Source organism: Coffea eugenioides, chromosome 2 (genome assembly GCF_003713205.1).
Source record: "Coffea eugenioides isolate CCC68of chromosome 2, Ceug_1.0, whole genome shotgun sequence".
NCBI lineage: Eukaryota > Viridiplantae > Streptophyta > Magnoliopsida > Gentianales > Rubiaceae > Coffea > Coffea eugenioides.
In genome coordinates, this window is record NC_040036.1 from 18515897 (window position 1) to 18527677 (window position 11781).

The window sequence follows — 11781 nt, forward strand, 5'->3', positions numbered from 1 at the left end:
TGTCTTTTGTTATCGCTTTTTGTCGTTGTTTATTGATTGGAAAATATTTTTATTATTTACACTTCATCTTTTATTATTTACGCTCCACCATTTATTTTATGATATGATCAATGATCTATTTTTTGTTGTTGTTTATTGATTGAGAAATGTTATTTGCACTCCATCTTTTATTATTTATACTTCCACCATTTGTTTTATGATATGATATAATAAATAAAAATTATATAATTAAAATGATAGTAATAATAATGTGATTAACAAAAATAGGTGTGGAAATAACATTTTCCCATTAATTTTCTTTCTTTTTTTAATTAGCACTACTGGTGAAGCCCTCGTCGGAGGTAATTTGGTCCTCCTCACCCTTTTCTTCTCCAAACGGGTTTTGGGTTTTTCTGTCCATTCTCCAATCTGCTAAAACCACGAAAATGGAAAATCCGAGCGGAAACCCGGTTGAATCCCATAAAAGTGACGTACTTCCTGTTTCCGCTTCCGCATATCTTGACCCTCACTACTGGTAAGGAGAGCTTTTCAACCAACACCACAAAGCTAGACCGAGAAATTTCCATTTGTGCTATGTTTCCTCACTGAAAAACGTCCTCCCTATTTATTTTTTTTAAAATTTTCTTTGGAAATTTAATATTTCAGGGACGATAGATTCTCTCATGAGGAACATTACGAATGGTTCAAAGATTACTCTCACTTTCGTCATCTCATCCTTGACCACATTAATCCAGCTTCTTCCGTAACCTCACTCTACTTGTACAAGTGTTTTTATCCCCCTAAAAATTGTTTGCAAATTACAATTGGGGTTTCTGAGCGAGTATGCTGTACAGGTATTGGAGCTGGGGTGTGGAAACTCTCAGCTGTGTGAAGGGTTGTATGGAGATGGGATTACTGAGCTCACCTGCATTGATTTGTCACCTGTGGCTGTGGAGAAGATGAAGCAGAGATTAATATCCAAGGGCTACAAGGGTTTGTTGTGCTATTTTAACTTACTTGCTTGAACCTTTTTCAAGCTTATTATTTCGGTTGATTCTGCAAGGTAGTATGTTTCTTTTTGTCATTGTATAGGATATAGGTTAAAATCAATTGGGACAATCGCCAATGGAAAGGTGGAATTTAAGAATAAAGATTAGGAGTTGGACTTTTGGACCAAATTAGTTTATCTTTCTCGCTTCTTTCAAAGTAGAAAATTTAGCTAGTTTGGGAGTTCAGATTTCAAAGGAATAGAAAAGAAAGGAAGGGAAAGGTGGACTTTTCACGTTTGGGAGATTTAAGTGAGACGGAAAAGAAAACAAACGAACGGATCTTGAAGAGAAGCCAAGCGCTGCTACAGTGCAAAATTTTTCTGACCAAAACGGGCGGAAAGCGAAGGAAAACTGATGGAAGCTTACAAATCTTTTTTTTATCCTTTCTTTTCTCACATAACTTACCCTTTCTCTTCTTTTCTTTTCTATCCTCAACTCACAAACTAGCTTTAGTGATAGGCTTACTTTTAGTGGTGACTCTCACAATGATGTGCTAGATATTAAGTATGAGACGTGCCGAATGCCGTGGAAATTGCCTCTTCTCATGCAAGTAAACCTATCTATGCTCAATTTTCAGCCCTCCTCATGCTTGTGGACTAGGCGGGGAATAGTAACAACGTATGTTTAGTTATGTTATTTGTTTAGCGATTTGCATCTGGGGGTGAATATTTATATTCCTAGATGGTTCATAGCATTAGGTGATTAATTATTTATATTGTTCTTTTTGTCATTTATCGTCAGATATTCAGGTGTTGGAAGCTGACATGCTGGATCTTCCATTTGCCAATGGGTCTTTTGATGTTGTTATAGAGAAGGGAACCATGGTAAGTTTAAAATTTGCAAAAGTTCTGATTTTTAAGCATTCTGGACGCTTTTCCTTCTTGTGTGGTTTGTGATATATCCCTGACTGTTCGCAGTAACAACATATCCATGAAATTTTCAATTTGAAGGATGTATTGTTCGTGGACAGTGGTGACCCATGGAACCCACGGGTTGAAACAGTTGACAGGGTTATGTCAATGCTTCGACAAATTCATAGGGTCTTGAAAACTCATGGCACTTTCATTTCAATCACCTTTGGCCAGGTAGCAGGAACATGACTTCCTTCTCTCTCTTGCTCTGGCTTAGATAACAAACTTTTTGCTGATAACAACCTCTCAAGCTCTCTCTTTCTTGGGAGGATTGTGAGAAATGAAAATCTGATCGGTTGCTCTTGAATCTTACAGCCACATTTTCGTCGTCCTTTCTTTAGTAATTCAGAATTTACTTGGTCTACGGAGTGGAGAACATTTGGTGATGGATTTCACTATTTCTTCTACATCTTGAAAAAGGTCAGTCCTGCAAATGGCAATCTTGTAATTTGTTTGAGCCCTTTGTAAGCATGCCATTGAGAATACTCTTGTTTTCTAGAAAACATATTTGTGGCTTTTGTGTTATTCCAAGTGTTTTTGCATTCAACTGACTGACATGCTTCTATCTCTGCTAATACTTGAATACTTGCGATAAAATTGGAGGTACGTAAGCCTTCTTGATTACAATTAGGCATCAAAATAGAGGGGTTGCCCCCCCCCCCCCCCCCAAAAAACATGCACATAAGAGTGTGAAGTCTCTCCTGGAAATGTGAGTGATCAAATAGTGAATTGCAGGGGCACAGGATGTCAGAGAGTGCTGAATGTACTGAGAGGATCGACATGCCATCTCTATCTCCTTACCACGATGAATTAGATTCTGAAGACTACATTTTCCGGACTAACATTGATGATGCCTAAAGTTTGGGGTGAGTTGAAGCGTTTCTGATGCTTCTTAAGTTGTTCTGACAACCTTCTTTGCTTCTGCATATAATTGGAGAACAAAGAGAAGAATGTGACAAGCTTTTGGTGATGATAGCAACAGAATTCAACACTAATTTGTGCAAGAAGTGCCTTTGTATCATGTCGGCAGTGTTTTAGGCTACCTCTTTATTGTAGTTCCCCCTCGTCTCACAAAATTTTAGCTGCAAAAGGGAAGACGCACAAGTAATCTGGCCGTGCAGGGTGTTGCTTGTTTCCAATGTCTCTAAGCATACATGATTAGTGACTCAGTCAATTAGGTATAAACCACGAGAACGGTCATGCCTTTTACTCAAAGCTGTTGGATGGAGTCATTCTTATTGCCGAAGCTATCATCCTGTTTTCCCACTTTTTGATGGCCAAAGCTATCATGATCTTTTAGAGACTTTTTCTTTAAGCTCCTTTTTTCCTCCCTCTTTTTTAGCTTTCTTTATAAGTGGCTAGCATAGCCTAGGGAGATAGGGTTGATTCCTACAATGAGAAGGAAAATGGCTTCTGGTCAGCTGTCTAATAATGTAGTGGCTTCTAATTCTGCTTCTTGCATGAGTATTGCCAATTACGTCCTAGATAGGTGTTGGTGGTATGGAAAATCTTAGAGGATGTATCCGAGCGGGCAGGAATCCTTAAAAGGGCCCAATTTCACGAATTGGTGTAATGGCTTCTTGGTAAACATGATTGTTGGAGCGTCCGGCTTTTCTTTAAAAATGTACCAGATTTAGGAACTTGTTTGGGGATCAGCACTGGTATTGTGGGGTGTCCTACATTTAATAGACCATTGCTACCTCTGTTTGGTGAACTTTATGTCATTTAGCTGATGTAGCAAACTTGATATGTAATGAAAAAGCAACTAGTTACGCCTTTAAGGGCAAAGCAATAATTAAATGAGGCTTGCACATCTAGCTTTTATTGGACCAGAAAAGACCGAAAGTCATCTACAACGAAAATGGACAAAATTAAGGAAAAGCAACCAAAGGTCATCTACAAGAAGAAAAGCAAGAAATTGATAGATCTACAACGAAAATAGAATTAAGGAAAGGCAACCAAAGGTTATCTACAACAAGAAAAGACAGGAAATTGATAGAACTGCAGCGAAAATGGACAAAATTAAGGAAAAGCCATCTACAATGAAAATGGACAAATTAAGGAAAAACGGCAACCAAAGGTCATCTACAACAATAGACGACAGAAAATTGATAGATCTACAATGAAAATGGACAAAATTACGGAAAAAAGCTAAAGGAAAAATGATCCACAATGCAAATAGACAAAATTGAAGGAAAACAGCAACCAAAAATTATCTACAATGAAAAAACAAGAAATTGACGCTAGAGGAAGGGGTTGAACCTTCGACCTTGTGGTTAACAGCCACACGCTCTAACCGACTGAGCTACTCCAGCGCTCTGTGCGACCGATTTTTGCCTTTATATTATTGTTTTGTACAATCCAACACTTCATTTTTCTCTTGAAAGAACGTCCAATAAAATTAGATCCATCAAAGAGTTGTTGAACTTTATTCAGACAATTATGTACCGGTGCTTATGGGCACAGCCGCCAATTAATAAAAAATATTAAAATTATAAAATTATTTTTGTTAGGAAGTTGTAGTTTAAAAGGATTTGACTATGCCAAGTAAGCGTTTTAATATTTTAGAAGGGTGACAGATTACTTTGGAGAAATAGTAGTTATGTCAACGGTTATAAAGATGTTACAGGGAAGTAAACAGTTAAAATGATGAAGTTGTCTTTAGTAATAAAGTTATATTTAGCAATATATTAAGTGACCCATTTTGTTTTCATCAAGGTCTCCCTCTAACTTTACACCAATCTCAAGATTCTCACTTTATATTCAAGGCGTATTTGGCAAGTGAATTTTATGAGTAATTGTAGAAAAAACTTTATAAAGTGTATAAAACTTTTTTTTTTCTTTTTTCTTTCCTTCTTCTTCTTCTTCTTTTTTCTTTCTTTTTCCTTTTCTTTTCTCTATTCTTCTTCTTCCCCACCCAGCCACTAATCTTTCTTCTCACTCTCTCCCTACTATTGGCCGCTAGCGTAGGCACCTTCGCTAGGGATTAGTGCTGGTAATACTTTTTTTTTTCTTTTTTCTCTTTCTCGTCCCTCTCATCCTTTCTCCACCATTTATCTTCTCCTCCCATCTCATCTCTTTTGCCACATTCTCCTTTTCTCTCATCTCCTTCCTTCTCACATGATCTGGTCGTTCGACGAGATCATGCGGGAGGAACAAAGAGGAGGGAGAAGGTGGCTGGAGAGAAGGGAGGAAAGGATGGATGAGAAGGAAGGAATAGAGGGAGAAGGAGGAAAGAAAGAAAAAAATTTAAAAGGGCGACAATCAGCACTAGGCGGTGGGGGATGTGGTAGTGGGTTGAGGTGGGGGGAAGAAGAAGAAGAAAGAAAATAAAGGGAATTTTTTGCATTTTTTTTTGGGTATTGTGATGTGAATTTTAAAAAATTTGAAGAATTTTTTTATGTTGTTGTAGTTAAAATTGTTAAAAAACTTGTAGAAGAAAATTTTGCCAAAAATTCGTTTGCTAAACAGGCTATAGTATATATAAGTCTGGAGAGGAAATCTCAAATCTAACAAGAGAGAAGTAAGAAAACAGAAGATTTGAGACTCAAATAAAAAAAAATTCACTGAATCTTGGGGACTTTTTATTAGTTTTATTTCTTTATAGTATAAATGAAAGAGTTTGAATTCAAAACCTCTCATTGAATATTAGCAACTTGATTATATATTTTGCTGCGCAAATTTGTGCTTTACTTTCATGTTCAATGCAATTATTAGGGCATATTCTCAGTTGATTTTAGAAACTTAATTTTAGTTTTAAATATTCAAAAAGCTATTTTGTTTGTGTTCTGAATTGATTTTCATAATCCGATTCTAGTTTTTGTTGGGTCCAAAAAGATGAAAATTAGAAGTATGTCCTGAACTACTTTTAGATTATGATTCTGGCCTTTTTTTCATATAGACAAAATTATCTTTCAAAGTTTAATATAATTAGTAAACTACTTAAAGGCTAGGCAAAATTTTTTCCCACGTATCTCTATCCATTTTTTCCCCACTTAAATACGATTCTCCTCCTATTTTCCAATTCATCAAGGCCTTCCTTCTTGGTTTCTCTTATCCAACACTTAAATTTTCACAAGAGAAATAACTAATTACATGAAAAAAAAATTTTAGCTAGAAAAAGCCACTTATATAGCACATAAGGGCAATTTGGTCATTTTATTTTCAAAAATCAGCTTTTTAACTTTTTTGAGAACACCCATGCATTTAATAAAATTGCTTTTCTAATTAAACGAGAACATGTGAGTTACTTTAAAAATCTGATTTTTAAGAATTAATTATATAAAATGAGCTTTTATAAAATCAAAATCAATTGAGAACAAGCCCTTATTGTATAATTAAACAATGCACGCCCATACATCGAAAATAAGGAAAAAGAAAAAATCACACTGATACACAACAAAAGTTGTAAATGGAGGTGAATACTAAATTGAGCACTTTCAAACTTTTGGAATTAAGGATGATACAACTTAATTTGGCAAATGCTTTTAGATAGGGTGTAGATAATTCTTTGGTCAATTACATCATGTAGCATCAAGAAGCTTTCATAGAGTTTTCTCAACTTCCTTCATGTTATCTTGGCCAAACCCCCCCCCCCCCCTCCCCGGCGGCCCCACAAAAAAAAAAAATCCTTCATGTTATTGTTCATAATTTTATTACAAATTGCTTCCTACAGCAAAGCGGGTTGGCCCGCTGAAAGTTTGACTTGACCCATTACAAGTCCTTTTCATTTCTTTAAATATTTCTTTTAATTATCATAAAATTTGAGAATTTTTTTTCCTCCTCCTTTCGTTTTAATTCTGGGGAGGCAGGTTGGGACTTAGAGCCTTGAGGGGCAACCTTCCACCACACTCTTACCTTAACGACGTCGTTAAGCTTAGATTTTACCGTTTGTTTTTTTGCAATTAACCTGCATGAGCTGCCTCCCCATCGTCAGTTCACCGCAAAAAGGCAATGAGAGAAAACTCCCCCTTCTTCACTTTAGAAAACTACGCAGCATATTTCCTCTCTCCTCCCGCCGGCAGCCGCGACTGCCTAGCCGGAAATCCACCTCGATCTCGCCGTTAACAGCGATTATTTCTCTCTACTAGCCGATCGCACTGGTTAAATTTGTCTAGCACGATCAACCTATTCATTCTCTCTCCTGCTATAAATAATTTGATACCTACATATATACACAAGCTAATTGATGGAGGATTGGATGAGTTGTGAAGAAGATTACGACAGTTCTGATCGAGAATCGCCGGACGGATTCGAGAACGAAGATTCTGACTCCCACTGGATGCCGTTTAAAGGCCCTTCCAGCAAGGTATATTTGCAAACAAAATTATTTGTTTTTTTGTTATTCCACTGAAAATTGAGTATTCTTCAGCATATTCATTGTTCCTTTTTATTTTTGTTTTGATTTTATCGTAGTTTTACATGACAATGAAGGAGAGGATTTTGCTGGTGAATTGAAAATTGTACCCTTCTTATTTTGTGCATCTTCTGTTCCTTCTTATTTATGTTTTATATACTTCGGGAGTACTTCCAGACCAAGACTTACTAATGGAGTTTATTTTCATTGGCAACTTAATTACCGTTTCGTTTTCTGCTTATTTGTTAATTAATAGCATTCTGAGATTTTTTTTTTTAAAAAAAACTTTCATTGTTTAAATTGTTTTTCTGGTTGAACTAATGGTGACTTGCACATTGTATACCACAATTTGGTTTGCATTTAATGAATCAGATTGCTGCATTTAAATGTATTACCACAATTGATAGTTTGGAATACAATGTCGTCAACCTGACCTTCCTCGCTGGTTTTGCAGGTAATCACGAAAGAGTCTCTCTTGGCTGCACAGGTGAGGAGAATATGAACTGATTCTTGTCTTATTTCTTCCAATGGTCGTCTTGCCATGTGTCAGTATGCAGCCTTGTTCCGGAATTTTGTCCTGTCAAACTGAGAGATTTAATGTTTGTACAGAAGGAAGATCTGCGAAGAGTAATGGAAGTGCTATCTCTACAAGAACATCATGCACGAACCCTGCTTATCCATTACCGATGGGATGTTGAGAAGGTCTTAGCAATCCTTGTGGAAAAAGGGAGAGCTTTGTTGTTTGCTGAAGCAGGTGTAACTGTGGGTGAAAATAAAGATTCTGATATGCCAGGATCTTCCTCTACAGTATTGTGCAATGTATGCATCGAAGAATTTCCTGGAAATGAGGTGACTAGCATGGATTGCGGCCATTGTTTTTGCAACAACTGTAAGCAATCCTTCTTTAAACGGTGCCAAAAACTTGATGGGATCTTTTAAAAATTCAGACATTTTTATGTATTCTTTTTGAAAAAAAAAGGTGACTCTACAATTTATTATCATCTTTTTATAGTCGAACATAGCCAAAAATGCCCTAGCCTAAGTCTAAGTATAGCCATTGATTGAAAGATACTTCTATTAAATAGGAAACAATTGAATTCTTATTCCAGGGATGCATTACGAATTTCCATTGTGGAAAATTATGGGCTAAATATCTTTGCCATTTTTTAAGTCAATTAGTTAATTCTTTCTTTTTCTTCATCCCATGATAACCTGTTGGTGCTTGCCACTTAGATTCCCCCTCCCCTTAGAATAGGATAGAGTAGGTTATAGAAATGTTATCATTGCGAAAAAAAAATGATAACCTGTTGGTTTTATTTCTGTTCTTCATAATTTAATCTGTCCCCTTTGAGCAAAATAACTTGTTAATTTAATGGCGCTCTTTGCAATGCTCCCACAAATAGTTTTTGATCTTGCTTTTGTTAGTTGGTTTTCATACTTTTTTTTCACATGCTAAAGCATATCAATTTATGTTATTTAGGTTGGACTGAGCATTTTATTGTGAAGATAAATGAGGGTCAGAGTAAGCGGATCAGGTGCATGGCACACAAATGCTTTGCTATTTGCGATGAAACTGTTATAAGAAATCTAGTTAGTAAGAGACACCCTGATTTGGCAGAGAAATTCGATCGTTTTCTTCTTGAATCATACATTGAAGACAACAAGATGGTCAAATGGTGTCCCAGTGTTCCTCATTGTGGGAATGCAATACGTGTTGAGGATGATGAGTTTTGTGAGGTCGAATGTTCGTGCAGCTTACAATTTTGTTTTAATTGCTTGTCAGAAGCACATTCACCTTGCTCATGCTTAATGTGGGAGCTTTGGACGAAGAAGTGTCGAGATGAATCAGAAACTGTGAATTGGATTACAGTCAACACAAAGCCTTGTCCTAAGTGTCACAAACCCGTAGAAAAAAACGGTGGTTGCAACTTAGTTAGCTGCATTTGTGGCCAAGCATTTTGGTGAGTTTTGTTTCTCATGCTTCTTTCCTATGGGTTCAAGTTGATACTTATAGTAACACGGAAATAGGAAAGCTCCTATTCAGAACCCAGTATATGCTTCATGTCATGTTATTGAATATGTATGTAGAAAATGTGTTCAAATTTTTAGATGGACACCGTGCTCTATGTTAATTCAGAGTTGAAGTAAAAGGGTTGACATTAATAACTGTTCTGTACATGTTGAAATTTTAGAGAAACCAAATTTGTGCTTCTATAGTAATTGTATGCTTTGCACTCTTGTATGGTATGTGTGTGGGGTAAATGTATGTGTGAACACTTTGCTCACATCCACTAGTGAATTTCTTTTGAGGCTGATTTGTGGTACTGTGTTGACAAAACCTGGAGAAATTTTTTGACGGACTTACTTTCATTGTCATTCAAACTCTTGATCCAGTTGGCTATGTGGTGGAGGTACAGGCCGAGACCATACTTGGTCCTCTATAGCTGGTCATAGCTGTGGTCGCTATAAAGAAGACCGGGAAAAAAAGGCTGAGCGTGCAAAGCGAGACCTTTATCGTTACATGCATTACCATAACCGTTATAAAGCTCATACTGATTCCTTTAAGCAAGAATCTAGACTCAGGGAGACTATCAGGGAAAAGATATCCAACCTGGAAGCAAGAGATTCAAGATTGAGAGATTTCAGCTGGGTGACAAATGGACTGTACAGGCTCTTTAGATCAAGGCGTGCACTTTCATTTTCATACCCGTTTGCTTTCTATATGTTTGGTGATGAATTGTTCAAAGATGAGATGACAAAAGAGGAAAGAGAAATAAAACAACATTTATTTGAGGACCAGCAGCAGCAGCTTGAGGCGAATGTAGAGAAGCTATCCAAGTACATTGAGGAGCCATTTGATGAGTACGAGGAGAAAAAGATTATGGACATAAGGATGCAAGTAATAAATATCTCTGTTATAACTGATACCCTCTGCAAGAAGATGTGAGTATGCCTGCTGAAAAGTCAAACTACAAAAAATTTTTCGAAAAAAAAGTTAAACAATCTGATGTTCTTTGCTTTTGCAGGTATGAATGTATTGAGAATGATTTATTGGGTCCTCTCCAGTTCTCTGTTCACAACATAGCTCCATATCAGTCAAAAGGCATTGAGAAGGCAGTAGAGCTTACCATTGGACGGAGCAGCAAAACCAATGTCAATCAACATCCAGAATCAGACAATCAGACAAATGGTAGGGGTGTGTTGACTTTTCTCTGCCTCATCACTTGGTACTTTGAAACTTTATGCTAGAACATTAATGATCATGGAATCCAGTTTTTGTAAACAAGAACATTTTGCCCGCATGTCACTGTAGAGTGGTTAATTGAGCTGGTAGCTGGTTTGGTTTAAATGGGACGTGATTGTTGGAAATTAGTTTGTTGAATACTCAAACGAGAATTCTTGATTACGTACACCACACTTTGATGGGTATCCTAATTTTTCTATGCAATATATTTGTGTTTACCAAGCTGTGAAACTAAAAGATATCAAATAGTTGAAAATGACAACCTCTTGTTCTGTGAATCTGCAGATTTTATTCAAATTTTAGGCAGATAAGAAATGATCTATGCTTTTCTTATGATGTTTTTGATGGGGTTGAGGAGCAAGCTTATTGCTAATAGAACAGAAATCCTGTATTAATATACTGAAACCAAGTTGCTTCAATGTCAAGCTTTTATCTTCATGTTTGTGAAGGCTTTCCTGCTGGTTTCAGGCATATAAACATTTTTTTTAAAGATTGCTTATACAATGACCTTTTCTTTCAAGGCACTGTTTTCAATTGTTTCTGCTATGAGAACCACATTTGAAAAAGGTCTGTATGATATCTATTGCATGTTTTGGTTGTTGAACATCTTTTTCCTTTTCCTATTTGCTTGTGCTTTATCGGGATTGTTTTTCCATGAAAAATGGGGATTCTGATACAGAATACTCGGGTCTTTAGCTAAAAGCAAACCAATCTATGAATATTAGCTTTTACTGACACTTGTGGCACATTTTGTAGGATGGAATACAGAATCAGATCAACCATCAGCCTCTGGGACCTCTGATGAGAGTGGATGTCCTTCAAGGAAGCGTGCCAGAAAGGGAAGCTTTGGTTGCAGCCTGATTGATCTTAACTTGCCGGCGGAGGCAATTGACAGGAATTAATCCTCAGTGGCTCTTTATATTGCAATTGTACAGCTCTAATTTAAACCGCAACTTCATCTGACTGAGATGACCATTCTGTGGGTGTGGCAAAATTACTCTGCCGCTTTTGTTTCTCTTAGTTTTGTCTGTTGAATAGTTTTGGGTTACTATTGAAGAGAAACCTAGGAACTGGACTGCTAAGCAACTTTCTCCTCTTGGAAAATCGTTATGGTGTACATAGCCTTTTAGCGGGGCTTTTGTTGGTACTGAATTGTGCATAGTTATTGGGATGCTTCTAAGACGGGAGTCGAGGTCGACCAATTTCTTATTGATTAATAATGACATTCAGAGATTCTTTCAA

General features: G+C 36.7%; 2 protein-coding genes and 1 non-coding gene across 4 annotated transcripts; 2 read left to right on the forward strand and 1 right to left on the reverse strand.

Annotated features, from left to right (window-relative positions):
• Positions 1–425: 425 nt before the first annotated feature.
• Positions 426–3734, forward strand: LOC113758637 (EEF1A lysine methyltransferase 4-like). The gene is made up of 7 exons (XM_027301405.1): positions 426–514; positions 646–742; positions 834–972; positions 1770–1852; positions 1979–2113; positions 2255–2359; positions 2675–3734. Exons 1-7 carry the CDS (start codon positions 426–428, stop codon positions 2795–2797), a joined length of 771 nt encoding a protein of 256 aa, XP_027157206.1. The 3' UTR covers positions 2798–3734.
• Positions 3735–4180: 446 nt separating this feature from the next.
• TRNAN-GUU lies at positions 4181–4254 on the reverse strand. Its single transcript has one exon. It is a non-coding gene; the product is annotated as a tRNA-Asn (tRNA).
• Positions 4255–6897: 2643 nt separating this feature from the next.
• On the forward strand, positions 6898–11781 carry LOC113754300 (probable E3 ubiquitin-protein ligase ARI2). 2 transcript variants are annotated; one of them, XM_027298683.1, is made up of 7 exons: positions 6898–7247; positions 7750–7782; positions 7905–8184; positions 8776–9256; positions 9690–10238; positions 10322–10485; positions 11296–11781. In XM_027298683.1, exons 1-7 carry the CDS (start codon positions 7128–7130, stop codon positions 11439–11441), a joined length of 1773 nt encoding a protein of 590 aa, XP_027154484.1. In that variant the 5' UTR covers positions 6898–7127; the 3' UTR covers positions 11442–11781. The 2 variants fall into 2 exon arrangements, with proteins under 2 accessions (XP_027154484.1, XP_027154489.1); XM_027298688.1 differs by having other exon boundaries at positions 11308–11781.